General features: G+C 41.7%; 1 protein-coding gene across 9 annotated transcripts in view; it reads left to right on the forward strand.

Moving 5' to 3' along the window:
* Positions 1 to 22,762, forward strand: part of aptx.L (aprataxin L homeolog) — a 35,832-nt gene that overhangs the window by 3,077 nt on the left and 9,993 nt on the right. Inside the window, exons 1-8 of one of the 9 annotated variants that reach the window (XM_041573587.1) lie at positions 174 to 351; positions 11,171 to 11,257; positions 11,532 to 11,666; positions 14,104 to 14,150; positions 17,180 to 17,497; positions 17,961 to 18,023; positions 18,412 to 18,638; positions 19,243 to 19,346. In XM_041573587.1, coding sequence (XP_041429521.1) covers positions 11,537 to 11,666; positions 14,104 to 14,150; positions 17,180 to 17,497; positions 17,961 to 18,023; positions 18,412 to 18,638; positions 19,243 to 19,346 — 889 coding nt within the window. In that variant the 5' untranslated portion in view covers positions 174 to 351; positions 11,171 to 11,257; positions 11,532 to 11,536. 9 annotated transcript variants of the gene reach the window in all.

The raw sequence follows: 22,762 nt of genomic DNA on the forward strand, positions 1-22,762 counted from the left end.
AAAAAGAAAGAAAAGGGGGCGGTGTAACACGGGTGACGCCTCGAGGCCGGAACCGGCAAATACTCGTGTTCCAATCCTACTGCGCCTGCTGGTGAGGGCGGAACGTGTTTCCAGTAGTGCCTGTTGCGGTTCATTGTAGCACGTCTTGCGTTCCAACCGCTACGTGGCACTGAAGTCTTTAAAATTGAATTGGCGACCACGTGAATTTCTAGAATGGCTTTGATTAAGCAGAATGGAAAACTCATTATTATTTTTTAGACTCCCATACGTAGTAGTACTGCTTCTTTAAAATACAGAGCCGTGATAGTAAATTGTGCATAGCTGTTAAGATTTCGGGTGGTCCTGCTCTAGGTAAGATTAACTACACACAGATTTATGACTTTATGATTGTGTTGAGGCTCAGCTTCTCGGCTGAAAATTGAAATGCAACTCTTCATAGACACGTGTGTGCTTTACAGTGTTCACCCATGCAGATTTAGAAAGGGAAGTGACCATTTTAACAGCAGGGATGTGCCTTTGTGATCGCAATAGGAAATTCCAAGTTACCCATGGTTTCGTTATTGTCACCTGAAAACGTGGCTCAAAGGCCACTTTTAGTTACAGACTTTTTTTTGTTAATAACGAATCCACGTGCTTTACTGTGATTCATCTTACTGAGTCGGTTTCCTGTTACTAATTTTATGTAAATAAGTGGAGTTTTGAGGGATGCCATGCATAAAATACTGCTCCAGACTGGCTACAAAACTGAGCATACACTACAGTGGCTCCAAATTGTGCATCATGGCAGTTCTTGTTAACCCTTTAAGTGCCAGCAGAATTTCACATTTTGGTTAAGCGAAATGCCAGCCGTTTTTGAAACATTTGTGCTCTCTCACTTTAGTGGCATTTTCTGAGGGGAAACCTATAGTTTACCTAGGAAAACTATACATTGTTTTTTTCGGGAGAAACTGAGCTTTCTAAATCTGCCTGAGTTGTCATGTATTTCCACCTCTGCAAAAAGATTTATAGCTCTAAATACAAAAAAAAAATGAAAAAATCCTATTTTTCACAATATATGCATTTATACCAGAAAAATATTTCATTTTACGCATGAAAATCCAACTGATTTGGAAAGCCTCGTGTTTCACGAACGTGCCAATACCAGATATGTATAGTTTTAGCCAGATTTAGGACATCTGTACAGCAAAAACTCCCGGCAGTATATTACCGAATTTTGAAAGCAGAAGGCAGAAAACGGCATACTTTAGATTCCAAGGCCACAAAATCCTGAAACTGTAGGTTTACCCCAGAAAACCATATATTTTTAGAAAGTACACATTCTGCGGATTCCAAAATGGGTAACTATGTCTTTCTACTCCTAACTACCAAACATCAAAGCTTGTCTGAACGTAGCGGTTTTTATAAAAATGTATCAAAATTTTGAAAAATCACTTCAAAGGTTTTATTTTGCTGCTCCGCATATCACACACTATATTAGATACCAAGAAAAAGCACCCTGAATATGATTGCCAGGGGTCCACTGAACAGTTTGATCCCCATTGTGCATAGGTTTACCAAAGTACCTGGCATTTAGAGACCCCAATATGAAGTTAGCACATCCAAATTGTCCAGGACTTTACTTCAGCTACTGAAAAATTAACACATTGACTGCATTTTTTGTGGGGTAAAAACACAGAAAAATAGGTTTACCCCCCAAAACCATATATTTTTGGAAAGGACACATTCTACCGAATCTAAAATGGGTACCCATGCCTTTCTGCTCCAAACTACTGAGTCGCAAGGCTTTCCCAAAATTGTCGGTTTTGGTGAAATATCTGAAAATTGCCTCAAACCTTCAACTTCCCAGCACCATATCACCCATGTATCATTAGGTACCAAGAAAAAGCACCCTAAATATGATTGCCAGGGGTCCTCCAAACAGTTTGGTGCCCATTGTTCATAGGTTTACAAAAGTATATGGCATTTAGAGGCCCCAAAATGAAGTTAGCACATACAAATAGTCCTGTGGGTAACTTCAGCTAATGAAAAATCAACACATTGACTGCATTTTTTATGGGGTAAAAACACAGAAAAATAGGTTTACCCCCCAAAACCATATATTTTTGGAAAGGACACATTCTACCGAATCTAAAATGGGTACCCATGCCTTTCTGCTCCAAACTACTGAGTCGCAAGGCTTTCCCAAAATTGTCGGTTTTGGTGAAATATCTGAAAATTGCCTCAAACCTTCAACTTCCCAGCACCATATCACCCATGTATCATAAGGTACCAAGAAAAAGCACCCTAAATATGATTGCCAGGGGTCCTCCAAACAGTTTGGTGCCCATTGTTCATAGGTTTACCAAAGTATATGGCATTTAGAGGCCCCAAAATGAAGTTAGCACATACAAATAGTCCTGTGGGTAACTTCAGCTAATGAAAAATCAGCACATTGACTGCATTTTTTGTGGGGTAAAAACACAGAAAAATAGGTTTACCCCCCAAAACCATATATTTTTGGAAAGGACACATTCTACCGAATCTAAAATGGGTACCCATGCCTTTCTGCTCCAAACTACTGAGTCGCAAGGCTTTCCCAAAATTGTCGGTTTTGGTGAAATATCTGAAAATTGCCTCAAACCTTCAACTTCCCAGCACCATATCACCCATGTATCATTAGGTACCAAGAGAAAGCACCCTAAATATGATTGCCAGGGGTCCTCCAAACAGTTTGGTGCCCATTGTTCATAGGTTTACAAAAGTATATGGCATTTAGAGGCCCCAAAATGAAGTTAGCACATACAAATAGTCCTGTGGGTAACTTCAGCTAATGAAAAATCAACACATTGACTGCATTTTTTATGGGGTAAAAACACAGAAAAATAGGTTTACCCCCCAAAACCATATATTTTTGGAAAGGACACATTCTACCGAATCTAAAATGGGTACCCATGCCTTTCTGCTCCAAACTACTGAGTCGCAAGGCTTTCCCAAAATTGTCGGTTTTGGTGAAATATCTGAAAATTGCCTCAAACCTTCAACTTCCCAGCACCATATCACCCATGTATCATTAGGTACCAAGAAAAAGCACCCTAAATATGATTGCCAGGGGTCCTCCAAACAGTTTGGTGCCCATTGTTCATAGGTTTACCAAAGTATATGGCATTTAGAGGCCCCAAAATGAAGTTAGCACATACAAATAGTCCTGTGGGTAACTTCAGCTAATGAAAAATCAGCACATTGACTGCATTTTTTGTGGGGTAAAAACACAGAAAAATAGGTTTACCCCCCAAAACCATATATTTTTGGAAAGGACACATTCTACCGAATCTAAAATAGGTACCCATGCCTTTCTGCTCCAAACTACTGAGTCGCAAGGCTTTCCCAAAATTGTCGGTTTTGGTGAAATATCTGAAAATTGCCTCAAACCTTCAACTTCCCAGCACCATATCACCCATGTATCATTAGGTACCAAGAAAAAGCACCCTAAATATGATTGCCAGGGGTCCTCCAAACAGTTTGGTGCCCATTGTTCATAGGTTTACCAAAGTATATGGCATTTAGAGGCCCCAAAATGAAGTTAGCACATACAAATAGTCCTGTGGGTAACTTCAGCTAATGAAAAATCAGCACATTGACTGCATTTTTTGTGGGGTAAAAACACAGAAAAATAGGTTTACCCCCCAAAACCATATATTTTTGGAAAGGACACATTCTACCGAATCTAAAATAGGTACCCATGCCTTTCTGCTCCAAACTACTGAGTCGCAAGGCTTTCCCAAAATTGTCGGTTTTGGTGAAATATCTGAAAATTGCCTCAAACCTTCAACTTCCCAGCACCATATCACCCATGTATCATTAGGTACCAAGAAAAAGCACCCCAAATATGATTGCCAGGGGTCCTCCAAACAGTTTGGTGCCCATTGTTCATAGGTTTACCAAAGTATCTGGCATTTAGAGACCCCAAAATGAAGCTAGCGCATACAAATAGTCCTGTGGGTAACTTCAGCTAATGAAAAATCAACACATTGACTGCATTTTTTGTGGGGTAAAAACACAGAAATATAGGTTTACCCCCCAAAACCATATATTTTTGGAAAGGACACATTCTACCGAATCTAAAATGGGTACCCATGCCTTTCTGCTCCATACTACTGAGTCGCAAGGCTTTCCCAAAATTGTCTGTTTTGGTGAAATATCTGAAAATTGCCTCAAAGCTTCAACTTCCCAGCACCATATCACCCATGTATCATTAGGTACCAAGAAAAAGCACCCTAAATATGATTGCCAGGGGTCCTCCAAACAGTTTGGTGCCCATTGTTCATAGCTTTACCAAAGTATCTGGCATTTAGAGACCCCAAAATGAAGCTAGCGCATACAAATAGTCCTGTGGGTAACTTCAGCTAATGAAAAATCAACACATTGACTGCATTTTTTGTGGGGTAAAAACACAGAAATATAGCTTTACCCCCAAAACCATATATTTTTGGAAAGGACACATTCTACCGAATTTAAAATGGGTACCCATGCCTTTCTGCTCCATACTACTGAGTCGCAAGGCTTTCCCAAAATTGTCTGTTTTGGTGAAATATCTGAAAATTGCCTCAAAGCTTCAACTTCCCAGCACCATATCACCCATGTATCATTAGGTGCCAAGAAAAAGCCCCCTAAATATGATTGCCAGGGTTCCTCCAAACAGTTTGGTGCCCATTGTTCATAGTTTTACCAAAGTATCTGGCATTTAGAGGCCCCAAAATGAAGTTAGCTCATACAAATAGTCCTGTGGGTAACTTCAGCTAATGAAAAATCAACACATTGACTGCATTTTTTGTGGGGTAAAAACACAGAAATATTGGTTTACCCCCCAAAACCATATATTTTTGGAAAGGACACATTCTACCGAATCTAAAATGGGTACCCATGCCTTTCTGCTCCAAACGACTGAGTCGCAAGGCTTTCCTAAAAATGGCAGTTTTGGTGAAATACCTGAAAATTGCCTCAAAGCTTAAACTTTCCAGCATTGTATCATAGTCCATGTATCATTACCAGCATAAAGCATCCTAAATATGAATGCCGGGGGTCTACTTAACAGTTTGATACCCAATAAACATAGATTTACCAAACTATGTGGCATACAGAGACCCCCAAATCCACATAGGGGATATGAATTTTCACGTATGACACTCTGGCTACTACAACATAAGCACCCAATGAGAGCCCCTAACAATATGGAGACCCTAGAAAACCATATATTTTCCGAAAGTACACAGTCTGACAAATCTAAAGCATGTAAAGACATCTTTCTACTGCTAACTATCAAACCGCAAAGCAATGCTAAACATAACGCTTTTTATGAAATTTCTGAAAATAGTCACAAAGCAAGCATTTTACCCCATTATATACCCCATATTTTGTAACGTACCAGCAAAAGTCATCGTTAATCTGAACGCCAGGGCTGTACTGAACAGTTTGATCCCTGATATGAAAAGATTTACCAAACTAGGTGGCATACAGAGACGCCCAAATGAAAATAGTACAAATGAATTTTCACATATGACACTCTGATTGCTACAATACAAGCACCTGGTATGTGCATTATGCACCATAAGACCCCCTAACAGTATGGAGACCCTAGAAAACTATATAGTTTCTGAAAGTACACATTCAGGCGAATCTAAAGCAAGTAATTACATCTTTCTACTGCAAACTACCAAACCGCAAAGCAATCCTAAACATAACGCTTTTTATGAAATTTCTGCAAATAGTCACAAAGCAAGCATTTTACCCCATTATATACCCCACATTTTGCAACGTACCAGCAAAAGTCATCCTAAATATGAACGCCAGGGGTGTACTGAACAGTTTGATGCCTGATATGAAAAGATTTACCAAACTAGGTGGCATACAGAGACACCCAAATGAAAATAGTACATATGAATTTTCACGTATGACACACTGACTGCTACAATACTAGCACCTGGTATGTGCATTATGCACCATAAGACCCCCTAACAGTATGAAGACCCTAGAAACCCATATATTTTCCGAAAGTACACATTCAGACGAATCTAAAGCAAGTAATTACATCTTTCTACTGCAAACTACCAAACCGCAAAGCAATGCTAAACATAACAGTTTTTATGGAATTTCTGAAAATAGTCACAAAGCAAGCATTTTACCCCATTATATACCCCACATTTTGTAACGTACCAGCAAAAGTCATCCTAAATATGAACGCCAGGGGTATACTGAACAGTTTGATGCCTGGTATGAAAAGATTTACCAAACTATTTTGCACACAGAGACCTCCAAATGGTTATATAGCAGACAAAATTTTCATGGTCAAAATGAAGTAACAAAGAACAAAGCGAAATGGTATAAAATCACTAAAATCCAACAAAACCGCAAAAATCAATGCTTTTTTTTTCCCGCCTACTGTAATCAGCAGTCAGAATCAATGGTTGAATATTTTAGCATGGCCAAATAAGTTTTACAGACAGAAACAGGGGAACAACACCATCGCACAGCTGAAAATGTAATAAAATGGCTAAACATGCAATAAAATGGCTAAAAATGCACAAAAATCACCAGAATTGCAGTATAATCACCAAAATAACATACAAAAGGTATTGTGCAGTGCAATTAGCGAATACGCTATTCGCAATGGCAATAAAACAGTTTTTTCAGGCAAAAAAAAACAGACAATGCGATAAAAACAAAAAAACAAAGACACAACATAGTGTAAGTGTGTGTGTAGAACTGACCAATTGCATGTTGTGTGCGTGTGCAAGCGTGTGGGGGTGCTGTGAATGTGTGTGACCCCCCTGATCCCCCAAAAATGTATGTGATTGTGTGTAAGTGTGAATGTAAGTGTGTAATGGGAAAATAAGTGTGTGTTTGTGTGTTTGTGTGTGTGGATGGGCACTAACCTGGGAGTAGTAGGGTCCAGATCGTCCAGGAGAGCTGCAGGCAGAGCTGGCACCGTCCTCTTCTGATGATCCGGTAAAAGGGGCGGAGCTTAGCGGCCAGGAAGTGCAGGCAGCAGCATAGCACGTCCATTCCACGTGCTGCTGCTGCCTTTGGGGCCCCTGGGCTATAGAGCCTCAGGGGCCACTCATTCCCTGCCTAGGCTTGTTGCCTGGGGGCTGGGGAATGAGTCTGAACAGAGCGAGCAGCTTTACAAGCCGCTCCTCTGTTCACAGAGTGCAGGCAGCAGCAGAGCACGTCGATTTCACGTGCCTGCTGCTGCCTAGGGGCCCCTGGGCGATCGCGACCCAGGGGCCCCTTGTTCTTCACCTAGGCTCGTTGCCTAGGGGCTGGGGAACCGGTGGATAGCACTTAGAACGGAGCGAGTGACTTTACAAGTCGCTCCTCCGTTCTGAAAGTGCAGGCAGCAGCAGGGCACATATATTGCACGTGGCTGCTGCTGCCTTGGGGCCCCTGGGCGATCGCGCCTCAGGGGCCACTCGTTCCCAGCCCCTGCTCGTTGCCTGGGGGCTGGGGAACGAAAAGGAACGGAGCAAGCGGCTTGAAAAGCCGCTCCTCCGTTCCCTAACCCTGAAATGCTGCAGAACGTAGAATCTACGTTCTGTGGCATTTCAAGTGTCATTCCCACAGAACGTAGATTCTACGTGGGGTGGCACTTAAAGGGTTAACTGATGTTGCAGTGTAAATCCACAAGAAGGGATGCCCTGCTTTAGTTAACATTTTCCCCACTTAAATAGAGTTTATTAAACAGACTTTGCAGAATAGTATCCACATGTGATCATAGCATTAGTTATAAAAGGGGGGTAGGTACATTGTCATAGAGGGGTGTGGGTACATTTCACAACCGTATCATACTGTGCATAATTATCAATCTGTGGTAAAGTAATGTATGTAATAATGTATTGTTGCAACCCATCATAGAACATATACCCTAGGACAGTGTAAAGTTTTGAGGGGGGGGGGTCCTGGTTCTTGTCTAACCATTGACCCCAGATTTTATGAAACTATGGGCTCCCTGCGTTTTCAGTTCCGATAGCATATGTGCCAGTGTGCCTTTTTCTAAGTGCAGTATCCGGTCTGTCATGGTGCAGAAGGTGCATCATAAGATGCAATCTAGTTCTACAGTGTGAAATGCCCTATGCAGGACATATAATTGGATCATTCTTAATCTGTAGTTTACTGAGACTAGTTGGTGACTCTTGCTTCCTACCATTCTTCGTCTACTATAAAATCGCTAGTTCCCACTTGTTAACGGAGGGTATTGAGTGGACCTGCTCTGCTTGCTTGCTTGCTTGCTTGAGGAGGGCAAGCAGATTGTTTCTGTCTACAATTATAGCTTCTTTCCTGTGGTTTGTCATAAGAGCTTGTTTGACCTGTAAATAGTGCAGCCATTGGCTGGCTGGTAGCCTCATAGACCTGAGAGTGGGTCTCGGGCTAATTAGAATCCAACAGTTGCTATGCCCTTGTCAAGCCAAGTTTTCATTCTGCCCTTATTAGCCACTAGTTCTCATCAGTTTAATGTGACTTCTTTTTCTGAAGCTCCATACTGATCTTCCCTCTCTTGTCTTGAGTGTGTGACCGCAGTAAGGACCATGATGAATCATCTTGCTGCGTCTCGGTCTTGCTTGTCACTCCTGTGACGTCTATACATCCCTCGCACATGTTGAGGGCTTCCTGAGTGTGCTACTGCTGTAAGGTAACCGTTCGCTTACAGTGGTCGCACACTCAAGAAGCCGCCAGCAGGCATGAGGGCTGTTTAGACAATGTGACAGGCAAAGCTGCAAGACTGAGCCGAGCAAGCAGAATGAAGAGCCGCATGAGGCTTTGGAGCCGTGGGTTGCTTACCCCTGCTTACCCCTGCAGGGAGGACAGATTGTTCCATAAAGGAGTATGGGGGCTGTATTTTTGCCCTTCGTTATTTATGTGATTTTCCACACTTGGCGCACATTCCTCAGAACAGAGTGAGCAGGGATTTTGCTTTCCATTTTGATAGGTTTCCGCAGCATCCATCCTATCGGGTGTTCAGTTAACCTAGTAAATTGAGCACATGGCTTTCAAGGTGGGATGGTGTGGTTTTCTAACCAGGTTCCTAGATGGGATAGTTGTGCAGCCAGATAGTATAGTGGCAAGTCAGGGAAGGAAGCCCCTGCATTTGATTGAATCAAAGTCTCTAGTTTCAACCTTCAATCTGCATTGTAATTTGCCTAAAAAGAGCATTGAGCTGTGTAAAATTTTGGTACCAAGTTAGGCACCTGCTGTAGCATTTAGAGATGCTTTTGGAGTATTGGCATTTTGACCAACTGTATCTTCCCCATCGGGCCTAGTGGTGGTGTAGACCAGGTGTGGATTTTCTCTTGAAGCCACTCAACAGTGGGCTCTGACAACACCCAGATATGTCATTTTACTGACCATTCTATAGGGTAAAGAGGGGGGTCCTGCAGCAGAGCCATAGATTTAGAGTTATTCGTAAATAAACCTGAGTTTAGACCAAACCTGTGCAGCATGTATTGAACATTTAGGATGGTATTTTCCCTGTCTCCCATATAGAGCAAGGCATCATCTGCATACATTTGGCTACGCTCCTTCAGGGGCCCCATTTTAAAAACTATTATGCCTGGATGCCTCCTCTGTTTTGACTGTTATAAGCATGGTACAAATGTCTCTGGTGGCTTTAATCCCTACAAGCAGGACAGCTAAGGATGGTTTGATGGGTGATATAGGTCTGGACTGGGATTCAAAATAAGCCCTGGTATTTTAAGTACAGAGAGGCCCAAACAGCCCCCCGCCCCACCAGCCCAATTAATGGTGACTGTCTATGGAATCGTACAACAGTCCCTCTGGCATTTGCCAGCATCCACAGATTGCCAGTCCAGGTCTAAGGTGATCCCCCTTGTTTATTATGTCAAAAGACTGCACCTGTTGCTTCAACTATTCCAAACAACTCAGCTATGCTGTTTGTCAGTTACTGACTCTTCTTGGGATCAGCTAGGTTATTCAGTCACCTAGGTTATTCAGTCACCAACTCATGGCACAAGTGTGTTATAGCTGGTTGAGTAGGGTGCTGCAGGGTTTTCTTTTTGGGTTCACTTTTATTTAATGTTTACATTAATTATTTGGGAGTAGCCATTGTATCAGTGTCGGCAAAGAAAAAAAAAAGTTAGGCAAATTATTGATGGAGAAGAATTTAGGGGCACTTGTATATAATACATTTGGTTGTAGCAAGCAATGCCAGTCAGCAGCACAACGTTTTGAGCTATTTTAAAAAGGGGTATAGATTTGCAGGAGAAGACAGAATTTCTTGCCCTTTTCAAAGCACTAGTAAGACCCCATCTAGAACATGTAGTCTACTTTTGGTCTCCATTACTCAAAAGGGATATTACTGAATTAAAGTCCAAAGAAGGGCAACTAAGCTGGTAAAGGGTATGGAAAGTCTTGATTAGGGAGAAGACTGGCCAAGACGATTTGTTAATATGAAGAAGAGGTACTTAAGGGGTGGTATGATAACTATGCTTTAAGATTATGTGTGTGTATACCATACAATAAACTCTTTAAATGGAACAAAAAAAAACACCATCATTGGGTACAAGCAGTTTTGCATGTTGTACATGGTGCACTTCAATTACCACTTGCTGTTCTGTTAAGAGATCTGCTCATGTTATAAACATAATCAATATTGTGATCAGTACTGTGGTGTCATATACCTGCAGCAACATATTGCAGCATACACAGGCATATTTCTACCACAATCTGGCTGGATAAATGCACTGCAGAAGAGCGATTTGCCTTACTACAAGGATGCCATGTCCTGGGTGGAATGAATTGGCTTGCATAGTTTTATTTGTTCATTATTGAACAAATTAAATATAAGTGGACCCAATACAGAACCCTGCAGAAACTCATAAAATCCATACTCTATTCAGAGAATGTACCATTGCCAAGCATCCTCTGTACAGGATCCTTTATTTCTACTAAAACAGTTGAGCAAGAAATTAAAGAAAGCCTAAGCAATATTTGTAGTTCGGGTTCAGGAATATTGTTATGTGAATATATTCTTAAAGGAAAACTATATCCCCAGAATAAATACCAAACCATTAGTTTATATGGTATTACGTGGCCAAACTGAAATATAGATATCGATAAATATTGCCATTTTACATCGTTTACCATAATCTGCCATTTTATGGTATTCTCTATGCTCCCTCAGAGATCATGTGACCAGAAATAATGCAGCTCTGACTTTAACAGGAAGAAGAGTGGGAGTAAAAGACAGAACTTTGATGTGACCAAACATGTATGTATGTGCCCTTGGTTTGTTTGTGTACACCGTTAGTTCTTAAAATAGCAATTTTTATTCAGGTACCCCCAATGGCAGATACTACTAAAAAAGTATATATTTATGAAAATTGACTATTTAGCGGACACACGGTTTTACATATGAGCTGTAAAAAGCAGTCTGCTTTTTAAAGGTGCATTTTTCTTTACTGCAATTCACATAGTACTGGCTGTACAAATGCCTTGTTTTTTGATAATCTGTTACATAACAATTTTTTGCCTTGTTTTAACAGAGACGATGTTTGAGTGTTGGTTGGTGAGTAAGGATGGAAAACATGGTCGAATAAGGCTCCCTCATGCAGAGACTGTGGTAATTGGCCGAGGGCCAGAGACACAGATAACAGACAAGAAATGCTCTAGACATCAAGGTAATTCAGACTACATACGGTAATTCAACTGTATTATAGTAGCATTATAATTGCATACCTATTTTGTAACATACAGGTATGGGATCCATATCTGGAAACACATTATCCAGAAAGCTTCGAATTATGGGAAGGCCATCAGCTATAGACTATTTCAATCAAATAATTCACATTTTTAAAAATGATTTCCTTTTACTCTAATAATAAAACAGTACCTTGTACTAGATCCCAACTAAGATATAATTACTCATTACAGGAAGCAAAATCAGCCGATTGGGTTTATTTATTGTTTATATGATTTTATAGTAGACCTAAGGTATGAAGATCAAAATTACAGAGACCCCTTATCCAGAAAACCGCAAGTCCCCAAGGGTATGTCATTTTTGCAAGGATATCTAGGCAGACTGAAAGATTCAATGGCTAAGTTGCAGATGAGATTCAGTTTTGCTAGACTTACCACTGGGTTTATGTACTGGGGATTTAAAGGAGAAGGAAAGTCTCTAAACAACATTCCCTAAAAATCTCAGCCTTAATATAGTCTCTAACATATTCCCCCAGCTCAATGTAATGTTGCTTAGTTTGACTTTGTAATGGCAAAATCAGGTCCTGCTATTAGGTACCTGTTTCAATCCAGAGCTGCTTCCTTTCTCCTCCAACAGAGATTTCCCCGGGCAAACACATGCGCACCTCACTGCTGAGCTGCTGCTGCAGTTTTTTTTTTTCTTCATTAGCATATTCAGCCTGTACATGCTGAAAGTCTTGCCCTCGTTAGCCCCGCCCACTTAATCCCATTGTCCAATCGGAACTCTCCTCTGTTTTTTCAAGACAGTCCTGCACAGCCCCTCTCCCTAAAGCTGCAGCTTACAGTGTAGGAGACACGGGCGGAAGTGATGTCAGCAGCTTGAAAATGGCAACTGCAATCTATTTAAGAGAGGGCTTACTTTCAAGACAGCAAGCTGGATAAATAATGCTCATCCAGAAGAACTGCTATAGCTGTTTGGGAGGCAGAAGTATGGTAATTATATTAAAGGGATTTTCATGTAAATCCTTTCCTTCTCCTTTAAAAATATGCATGTTACTTATACTCTTAGTGAGACAAAAAAGACGGACACATTTTTGATGAAAGAGACCTAAGGGTTCTTTGCTAGTCAGAAACAGGCAAGGTATTGTCCCATACTAAAAGGTGTACACATTCAAGGGAGAATAGGTTTTCATTCACTTGAGCACTGGTTAGCAAATCTAGAATATGCAGAGTAGTTGTGGCTTCCACTACTCAAAAAAGAATATTGTTGATACAGAGAATGTGAGTAGAGTGACTTAACTGATTATGGGAGATGTTTTCAAGAAAGGGGCCAAGGGACTTGAGATTGTTCACACTGCATTTGCAGGTGATTATGATGACCATATAAAGGGTGCCTACAATCAGGGCAGCCATCAGGGGAAGAGTTGTAGGGGGCCCTGAAGGTAAGGGGGGCCCAGCCACGCCGAAATTTCTTGATTATCCGGGCCCGCCTGCTTTCAGAGAGCTGCTGACTTCGGGAAGGCAGGGCGGGAGCACAAGGGGAGGTATCTTCTGTCCATTCCTTTCCCTTATTGGTCACTGAGTTTAAGTCCCGGTTGAGCTGCTCAGGGATTGGATAGCTGAGGTTTGAACTTTTCCTCCAGCTCATCCAATCACCATGCAGCTTTACCAGGACTTGAAATTCTGTGACCAATAAGGGAAGAAAATGCTGTCACTGGAAGATGCAGCCACCTGTGCTCCCCATCTCCCTTCTGCAGTTGGCAGCTCACTGACAGCAGGTGGACCACACTAATGAAGTAAGGGCAACATGGCAGGGCCCCCTGTTGTGTGGTGGGGCCCTGGGCACCAAATTTTTTTTTTACATGGACGTTTAAGGGGGGCCCTGACCACTAATTTTCTTGCAAGTGGGAGGGCCCTGGCCACCAATTGTTTTTCCCCATGTGGGGTCCTAGCCACCAATATTTTTTAATGGGGGCCCTGACCACAAATGTTTTTTTTTTATAATGGGGGGCCCTGACCACCAATATTTTTTTATTTATTTATTAAAATGTGGGAACCATAGCCACCAATTTTTTTAGTGTGTGGTGTGGACCTGTGGGGTGGGGAGGGCGGACCTGTGGTGGATCTTACCGCAAAGCTGATCCATGGACTGGTGCAATTTCTTTTTTGAATTGATTTTTTTTCCTTCCTCTGGTTCATCTTGAATTAGGCAAGGTCAAAATAGTTGACCTTGATGGACAACCTCAACTTCTTTACAGCAGAAGCAAGGATTAGCATGAGGCATCATTTATAGGCGAACTACTCAGCAAGTGTGACCAAAGGTTATGAGAATTCACTGAATAAATTTTCTTTATATTGTAATTTGTTCTTTACAGTTTGAAATAAGCATAACTAACTCTAGTTTGTTTAATTACACAGTGCAGCTTATGGCTGATTGCAATAAAGGTTATGTGAAGGTGAAACAGGTATGTTGCAAACAATGTAGAATTGTTGTAATGCCATGAACTTTGGCAAATGCTAAATAAGTATAAATTAACAATTTCTATTTGTGCGTGGTGTTGTTATTGATTATTGAAGTGCCTAAAACTTTGTGGTTTGTAGTGATTTACACAGGGGCTTGTTTCAGCAACCCAGTGTGCTTATATTTTTTTATATATATGCATCCAGTGTGCTTGGAGATAGATAGATATAGATATAGAGAGATATAGAGAGATAGATAGATAGATAGATATATATTACCAAGGAAAGCCGGCACTCTCGAATAAAAAGTTCATATGCCTGGGTGCAGTATCCACAAGAAATCCAAGAAGATCCGCACTCACGGGTCTTACTACTTAAATAAAAATGTTTTTATTGCAGAGCTTAAAGCCTAACATTTCGGCCTCGTCCTAGGCCTTACTCAAAGTGCATTCATCACAAACATGGATGCATTATATAGTGAATAAAGTACCCCCTCTTGTAAAATATAAGGATATTATAAGTTACCGAGGAGTTTCATGTCCATATAAAAACACGAGGCCGAAGGCCGAGTGTTTTTATACAGGTCATGAAAATCCGAGGTAACTTCTAATATCCTCATATTTTACAACTGGGGGTACTTTATTTATTATAATACACAAATTTTAGTGAGTCATGTGACAGAAATGACATCACTACTCACCGTTTATAACTGGGAAACCTTATTGACTCTAGTATACTGTAAGCCTAGGGTGCATTCCAGTACACACTGTGTTGTGATGTCTGTACTGAGGCAGCAGCTGTCATGCATCCATGTATAGAGGCTCTCTACAGAGTAGGCACAGAAGACAGGAAACATGGGAGATGGCAGGTAAGATGGTGATAGGATGAGAAGATAGTCATGGTGATAAGGCAGGATGGTGACAGTTGGGCAAAATGGTAATAGTGGGTTAAGATGGCAGTAGGAAAAGATGCTGACAGTAGGGCAGAGTGTCATCAGAATGGAAAGATGGTGACAGCAGGGAAATTTAAGGTAGTAGGGCAAGACGGAGACAATAGGGCAAGATGATGACAGTAGGCAAACTCCTACTGTGCCCAAAATGGGAATTGTAAAGCAAGATGGCAGATGCAGTTAATGACAGTGACAGGGTAAAATTGAGTCACTAGTGACAGTAAAACTGTATATTTGCTCTGCCTGATCTGGGGCACTTCAGCTGTCAAACTAAGGCAGTGCCGGGCCAAACTCCTACTGTGCCAAAGATAGGACCTGCTAATGGTCATCCATCCTTTCTGTTTCTCCCATCCACAATACCGTAATTTCACCCACTGCGTTGCTACTTTGCTAGCCGTGCTACACAAAGTTTGGGTAGGGAAAGGTCTGGGGATGAGCGGGACATGGCCTTGAAGTACTTAAAGCATTGTGACACAATCGCAGCATCTCCCAAATCTAAACTACCGGTAAGCCCAGTCCAGCCTTTGGCCCCGACTTCCGGTTTTCAGTTGCTAGGTGACGTGACGTCACTCGGAATGCTGACTCGCTTCCTGTGTGGGAGTTGTGAAGCTAGTGGTGCCCGCAAGATGAGTACTACCTGTATGTTTGCAGATACCATTCTGATCGTGTTTATATCAGTTTGCACAGCGCCGCTGGCTGAGGATGAGGAGTTCATATAAATGACGGGCGGAGGGCAGTTTGTGAGCCGGAAAGCGAGATGTAGGGTTAGCAGTTGGGTGATTCTGCACATTGACTTGAGTATAAGCCGAGGTACAGTTTTTCAGCACATTTTGTGTGCTGAAAAACTCTGCTTATACTCGAGTATATACGGTACCCCTCATTTATACAATTAGTGACCCACATGTTACTATGTTGTGAGATGTTAGAAACCATTAAACCTCTCCTTTATGTGTGGATTTTAGCTGAATCTAGTGAATTCATTTCACCTCAGTGCCACATTCAAGTACAATTGTGCTCCATAATGTGTGTATACTCTTTATATTAAAACAAGAGAGAAAGAGAAAAAGAAAAAAAGGAAGAAAATTCATTTAGAAACAAACCAATCTTAAATCCCAAAGCTTAAAAGTATAAGACTGTGTTCAGTATTTCACGGAAGTCCACCAATTATGGGTAAAGCGGAGTCCGTGGTCTGTTTCCGATTGGTTGGTTGGAATGTAAAGCCAACATGGACATGGTGGCCGCTGTCTCTTTGTCATTGATATGTTTGGCAAATAATAAGTACTTACGGGGGGGGGGGGTTGCTGTTATTCCTGATCATCATAATGCTATGCGATCTGGGCCCCGTTTCCACAGCCTTATTAGATAATAAATGATGAGCGTATGCACCTCTCTGGGCAATTCATCGACGGCCATCTTCGGTCAATATGGGGAATAATCCCAGCCTAAGGTGGCTTCATGCCCATCATCTCTCATGCCGGTATCATGAATCAGCGCCCACCGATGGCGCATCAGCAGCTATCATTGGGTACAAAATCGTTCCCCACTCGGGCAGCTTATCAGTTGTCATCCCCGGAACTCATATGCTAATGCACTACTCTACTACCCGCTGCGAATTTACCACCGGCACCGGACTGTATGGTAGTTGCACTAGCCTCCATTAGGTGCACACCGGCCTGTAGAGCACCCCTTGTCGTGGGGCCACCGATCATTTGCTTGCCGGTGTGGATGGTAGATAGACCGTTGCAAAGGGCCGAAACGTTAGGCTGTAAGCTTTGCAATAAAAACATCTCTCCACGCATTAAAAATCTTCTCAGTCCACTAATCTAATAAGTGTATTATAGTTTTAATTAAAGAGTCCTATAGGACTAGGCTGCATAGTGTTGCCCTAGTTGGATAATGCAAGTATCTGGCAGCATGCAGGGGAATTTTTTTTATATATGCACCTAAGGACTAAGGCTGTCCTAGACATGGACCCACAGCCAATATATAAATAAGACCCTGCAGATAAAAAATGCACATGGTGTGATTACCAGTTGTTGTTCTGCCCTAATCCCACTGACTCATAAATATTGTATTTTTATTTAGATGGGGACTAACCCAACAAGTATTGATGGTGTGGACATTGGAAATGAACACAAAGTGGAACTGAAGCCTGGTCACACCTTGTATATAGTGAATAATCTTTACCCATATATGATAGAATTTTTGGAAGGATCAACAAATCCACGAGCCAAAATAGAAAATGAAAACAGAAGCTCAAGCAAGAGGACACCAGAAAACTCGCTAAATGTGGACACGGAAACACCTAGGAAATTGGTGAAAAAAGAATCAAATGTCAGTCCTTCCAGTAGCAGTGGAAAAATCAGCAGCTGCCCAACTCAAGGGAAATCTAATGTACAGGAGGTATTTTTTAGTCAGATATTTGTTTTACATAATGCAGATGTACAATTTAAAAAGAGGCATAATGTAACCCTTTTTAATAACTATTTGCAGAGTGAGAAAAAAACCCTTAGAACGATCTTAAGATTGAAATGCACCATAGCAGCTGAAGGATACAAAAATTAGAATGTCCCTTTAAACTGGGGATATATGGCAACTACCAAACTATTCAATTCTGTTAAGATTGGATTTACCAAGTATTGGCATGGTGACCATTTTTAAAAGGATATGTGCTTTACAGCATGGAATATTGATCACCAAACAGTATACTAGACAAGAAAGCAGTACTGCATCATTAAAACAAGAGATTAATCAATAGTAGGAAATACATGGAAAAATAATAAATGTGTTATCCTAAACAATAAAAATAAATTGTATCATAACATGTGAGTTCATTTAATTCATGACTTATGGTTTATTTTTGTAGGTTAAAAGCCAAGGCCATTGGAGCCAAGGTTTAAAGGTTTCCATGCAGGACCCAACTATGCAGGTGAGCAGCACACTATGGGGCAGGTTTATCAAAATTAGATGTTTTGTTTTTACCATGATTTAAGAATATTACTGGGAAAAAAGTGTCATGTGCTTGATCCATATTGGGATTTATGTGTAAATTTGGGATAGTATGGTTTCTATTTTGCTCTTTATTTGTAGGAGATGCTTACATCACTGTGATATAAACCACAAGTGTTTGGGGGTTTGAATGTTTAATAACAATTAGGCCTAGGGCACACATAGGTTTTTGACCAGTCCTATAATTAAAAAATTTGGCATTCAAAATCAGCAGGGAAATATGTTGCTATGCATTTGTGAAGTATTGTCAAATTCCAATCCAGTATTAGAATATCCAATTATCTTTACATTTACACTTTTTAATACAGGTCTTTAAGGATGACAAAATTGTGGTGATCAAGGACAAATACCCCAAAGCACGGTACCACTGGTTGGTTTTGCCATGGCAATCAATAGCAAGCCTTAAGGTTTTGAGAGCTGAACATCTGGAACTAGTGCAGCATATGGACGCTGTGGGACACAATATAGCAAGGGAGCACACCAATTCAAAATGTGCACCATTTAGGTTTGGTTACCATGCCATTCCAAGCATGAGGTGAGACTGAATGGCGGATGTTATTTCTCTTTGCTAAGATACATAATTCTTATCTTTTAGTACTGGTGGTCTGTGGTTTGTTCTTTGCTATGTAAACAAATGCATGACATAGATCAGTGATCCCCAACCAGTAGCCCGCGAGCAACATGTTGCTCACCAACCCCTTGGATGTTGCTCCCAGTGGCCCCAAAGCAAGTGTTTATTTTTGAATTTTGTGCGTGGAGTCAAAGTTTTGGTTGCATAAAAAACAGGTGTACTGCCAATCCACATAGGGGCTACCAATAGCCAGTCCCAGCCCATAACTGCAACTCTCAGGAGTTTTTTACATGCTTGTGTTGCTCTCCAACTTTTACATTTGAATGTGGCTCTCAGGTAAAAAAAGGTTGTGGATCCCTGACATAGATGAAGTGGCTAAGTTGAATTTACATCAGCTCTATGGTCTAAGTTACATTGCATGATATTCATAGGATTTTATTTATTTATAAGTAAAACTGTTTGGAATGAATGATATTTACCGGTATGTGATATGTATTTGAGTTTCCCATTTATGTATACTAACACTGAGTTGAAGGCTTAGCATTTATGTTATGTTTTTTCATTTTAGTCATGTTCATTTACATGTTATCAGCCAAGACTTTGATTCACCTTGCCTTAAAAACAAAAAGCACTGGAACTCTTTCACTACTGATTACTTTTTGGAATCCCAAGGTAAAAATTTCCTTATTTTCCTTTGTGCTATTAAAAAAAGTTGGTACTTACCTACCAGAACTAGCTACATTAAATTGTGGCAATGGCTCACTTAAAGGAAAAATTTACCCCCAAAATAAATATCTAAGTAACAGTTTATATCTAGGGATGGGCAAATTTGACCCGTTTAGTTTCGCCAAAAATTTGCTGAAGTCTATGGGTGTCAAAAAAATTGTCACACAGCGAATTTTTTTTGACGCTCGTTTTTTTTTTACGCATGACGCCATAAAAGTTTATGGGCGTCATTTTTCCGTGAAACAAGGCTTTTCCCTATTTATATCATATTAAGTGACATATTAAAGTTGCCAAAAATCTTACCAAATGGATAAATATATATATATATATATATATATATATATATATATATATATATATATATATATATATATATATATATATATATATATATATATATATATATATATATATATATATATATATATATATATATATATAAATATTGTCCTTTTACATCTCTTGTCTTGAACCACCATTTAGTGATGGTCTGTGTGCTGCTTCAGAGATCAGCTGTTTTATGCAATATCTTTATATAGAGACCTACCGGGATCATGGGGGTAGAGTTTTTTTCCTTAAAAGCATCAGCTACGGCAAAGAGTGAATTTTTTTTTTACATGTACATTTTGTATTGATCTAGAATATACAAATAAACCATTTCTTGGCAACAAATGTTCATTTATATGAGACACCTCTAGATCTGCTGTAAACCTGGGCCCTTTCTCCCCTTTCAGCTTGCAGTGGCTGTCCTTGTGACTTAGCAGCATGTTTATATAAACTATAGTTGTGTTTTTGAAGCAAACACACGATCTTACCAGTGCAGGACAACAGTACATGGCATATTAATTACTTTGTCAGACTTTCCTTTTTTGAGTTACTGTCTTTGTGAAAGGGTCTTTATTTAAAATGCTTTTCTCTATGTTAAATGCTCTTAACCACTGGGTTAAGCTCCTCCAACCAGGAGGCAGGACACCTAAAAATAAAAAATGTTGCCTCCCCTTCTATATATATCCCCTGTGCTTATCCCTCTTATCTCAGTTTTTACAGTGTCCTCGAATAGGAGGTAGGACCTTGGTCTCTAGAGACACCCTAAACAAGGAATTCTTTGGTCGGTGAGTATAACTGACACCAGGTGTGTGACAGGAGCCAGGGACACACCTGAGCTCCAGCAGTCAGTCCCCACGTGGGACACCTCTGTAAGGGTCATTAGACTTTGATAAGCAGACCACTTTGGCCACCGGACTCCCCACTGATAAAAAATCAGAACATAGAGGGGCCACACAGAGGTAGCGCAGAGAGCTTACCTGGACACGCGGCTGCACTCTCTTAGACACATCGCATAGAAGTACTGTCTGTTGAGCAGCAATAGAACCGCTGTCTTCCCCCTTGCTTCCCCCCACGTTCTCTGCCCCCCTCCTCTCCTTCTCTGCACGCACACCGCTATCAGTGCACTGGTACCTGCTACCCCATACTCAAGGCAGACCCGGAACTTGTTGGAAGAGCGGCTTCAGGTCAGCGCACACTTGAATTACCTCAGCCCTCTTCCCGCTCTGGTTTTCGCGGGCATTGGCAGAGTGCTCCTTCAATGTGCGAGCAGCTCACAGAGAGTTTACAGGCAACGGCTCTTCTACCTTATCCTCTGCTCACAACTGGGAAGCAGGTACCAGGGGGTATTGAGCACGCAGTAAAGGGGGGGAGGAAGAGAAGCAGGGGTCACTGCAACATAAGGATTATGTTCACCAGGGGGGAGAAGACCAGACTCCCTGCCGCGGTCAAATTTTTTTCTTGTGCCTCTTGCAAGGCAAAATTGCCAAGGGGTCAGGGTGAGCTGGTTTGCGTAGCATGCTGCTGGGGAGCACAGCTGCTGGGGAGCAGTCCTCTGCCTCCAATGCCCCGACTGATAGCAGCCAGGAAATTTCCTCACGGCTGATGCCCCTGCTGGGGAGCCTTCTGCGGCCTCCATGTTGGGGATCTTCTACCTTAAGTGACTTAGCCTCACTATGGGCAGTACAGCTGTCCCAGTCCCTGGCTAACCTGCGGGGCATTACAAACCTGTCCTCTTCTCTGGACAAGTTTATTAATTAGCTATCTGATGTACCTAGCAATAGGCAGAGCATTAGCTCTAAGCAAAGGAGACAGGACTTGAAGAGAAAGTCCCTGACTGCCTCAGGGGAATCTTCAGCTTGTCTGATGACAGCGAGGGGGAGGTGATGACTTCATCGGAGGAGGACGAAGGGAGCGGGGAACCAGATAGAGAGGTTCCTCATGATGTGGAAGGCCTGATAAGGGCACTGAGGGAGACATTGGACTTGGAGGATCCAGGGTCAACTGGGTCAGTCAAAAAGGACCCTTTAAATGCCAGTCAAAACATGCAACAGAGTTCCATTCCATGAGCAGCTGGGAGTAATTATACAACAGGAGTGGGACGCCCCTGAGAAAAAGTTCCAGCCATCACAGCACTTTACTCCCTCCTATCCCTTTGCCAAGGACTTGGTGGAGAAGTGGAGTGTCCCACCCACGGTTGATGCCCCAGTGTCTAGATTTTCTAGGAACACGGCGCTCCCGGTTCCTGATGCGGCGGCCTTTAAGGACCCCACAGACAAGCATCTGGAGAGTTCACTGAAGGCTATATTTACATCGGCGGGATCCACACTGCGACCAATAATAGCAGGAGCATGGACAAGCAAGGCAATTAACACATGGTCCCAGGCTCTCTTGGACTGATTGGGAGTTTATACTCCTAGAGCGGAGCTATGTTCCTTGGCTTCAAAGATAGTGGAGGCAAATGCCTTTTTGACTGATGCCATTCTGGATGCGATACAGACCACAGCCAGAACATCCGCATCTTCGGTGGCTGCACGGCGAGCATTGTGGCTGAAGAACTGGACAGCAGATTTGAGCTCTAAGAAGTCTCTGACATCCTTGCAGTTTAAGGGAAAACGCCTATTCAGAGAGCAGCTAGAAAAAATTATTTCCCAGGCAACAGGGGGAAAAGAGCACACTATTGCCACAGCCAAGGCTCGTTATGGATCGAGCTCAAAACGTGGCAGATTATTTTGAGGCTCCAGCTTTCGTTCCCCAAGGGGAACACAAACATCGGAAACCTACCGCGCCAAAGGGAAATTTCAACAACGAGGCAAGCATCAGTGGCAGAACCGCAAGACTAACACAAGTCAACCACTGACAAGCCCCCCTCCCAATGACTGGACAGGGTCTCGGGAGGTTCCAGTAGACGTGGGTAAGGGAGGTGTCCCAACACCTGGGTTCAAACACTAGTCAGCGAAGGCTACAGGTTGGAATTTAAAGCCCTTCCACCTTGTGTTTCCTCCTCTCCAGAGTACCAGTAAAGGCAATGCCGCCAT

Source organism: Xenopus laevis, chromosome 1L (genome assembly GCF_017654675.1).
Source record: "Xenopus laevis strain J_2021 chromosome 1L, Xenopus_laevis_v10.1, whole genome shotgun sequence".
Lineage (NCBI taxonomy): Eukaryota > Metazoa > Chordata > Amphibia > Anura > Pipidae > Xenopus > Xenopus laevis.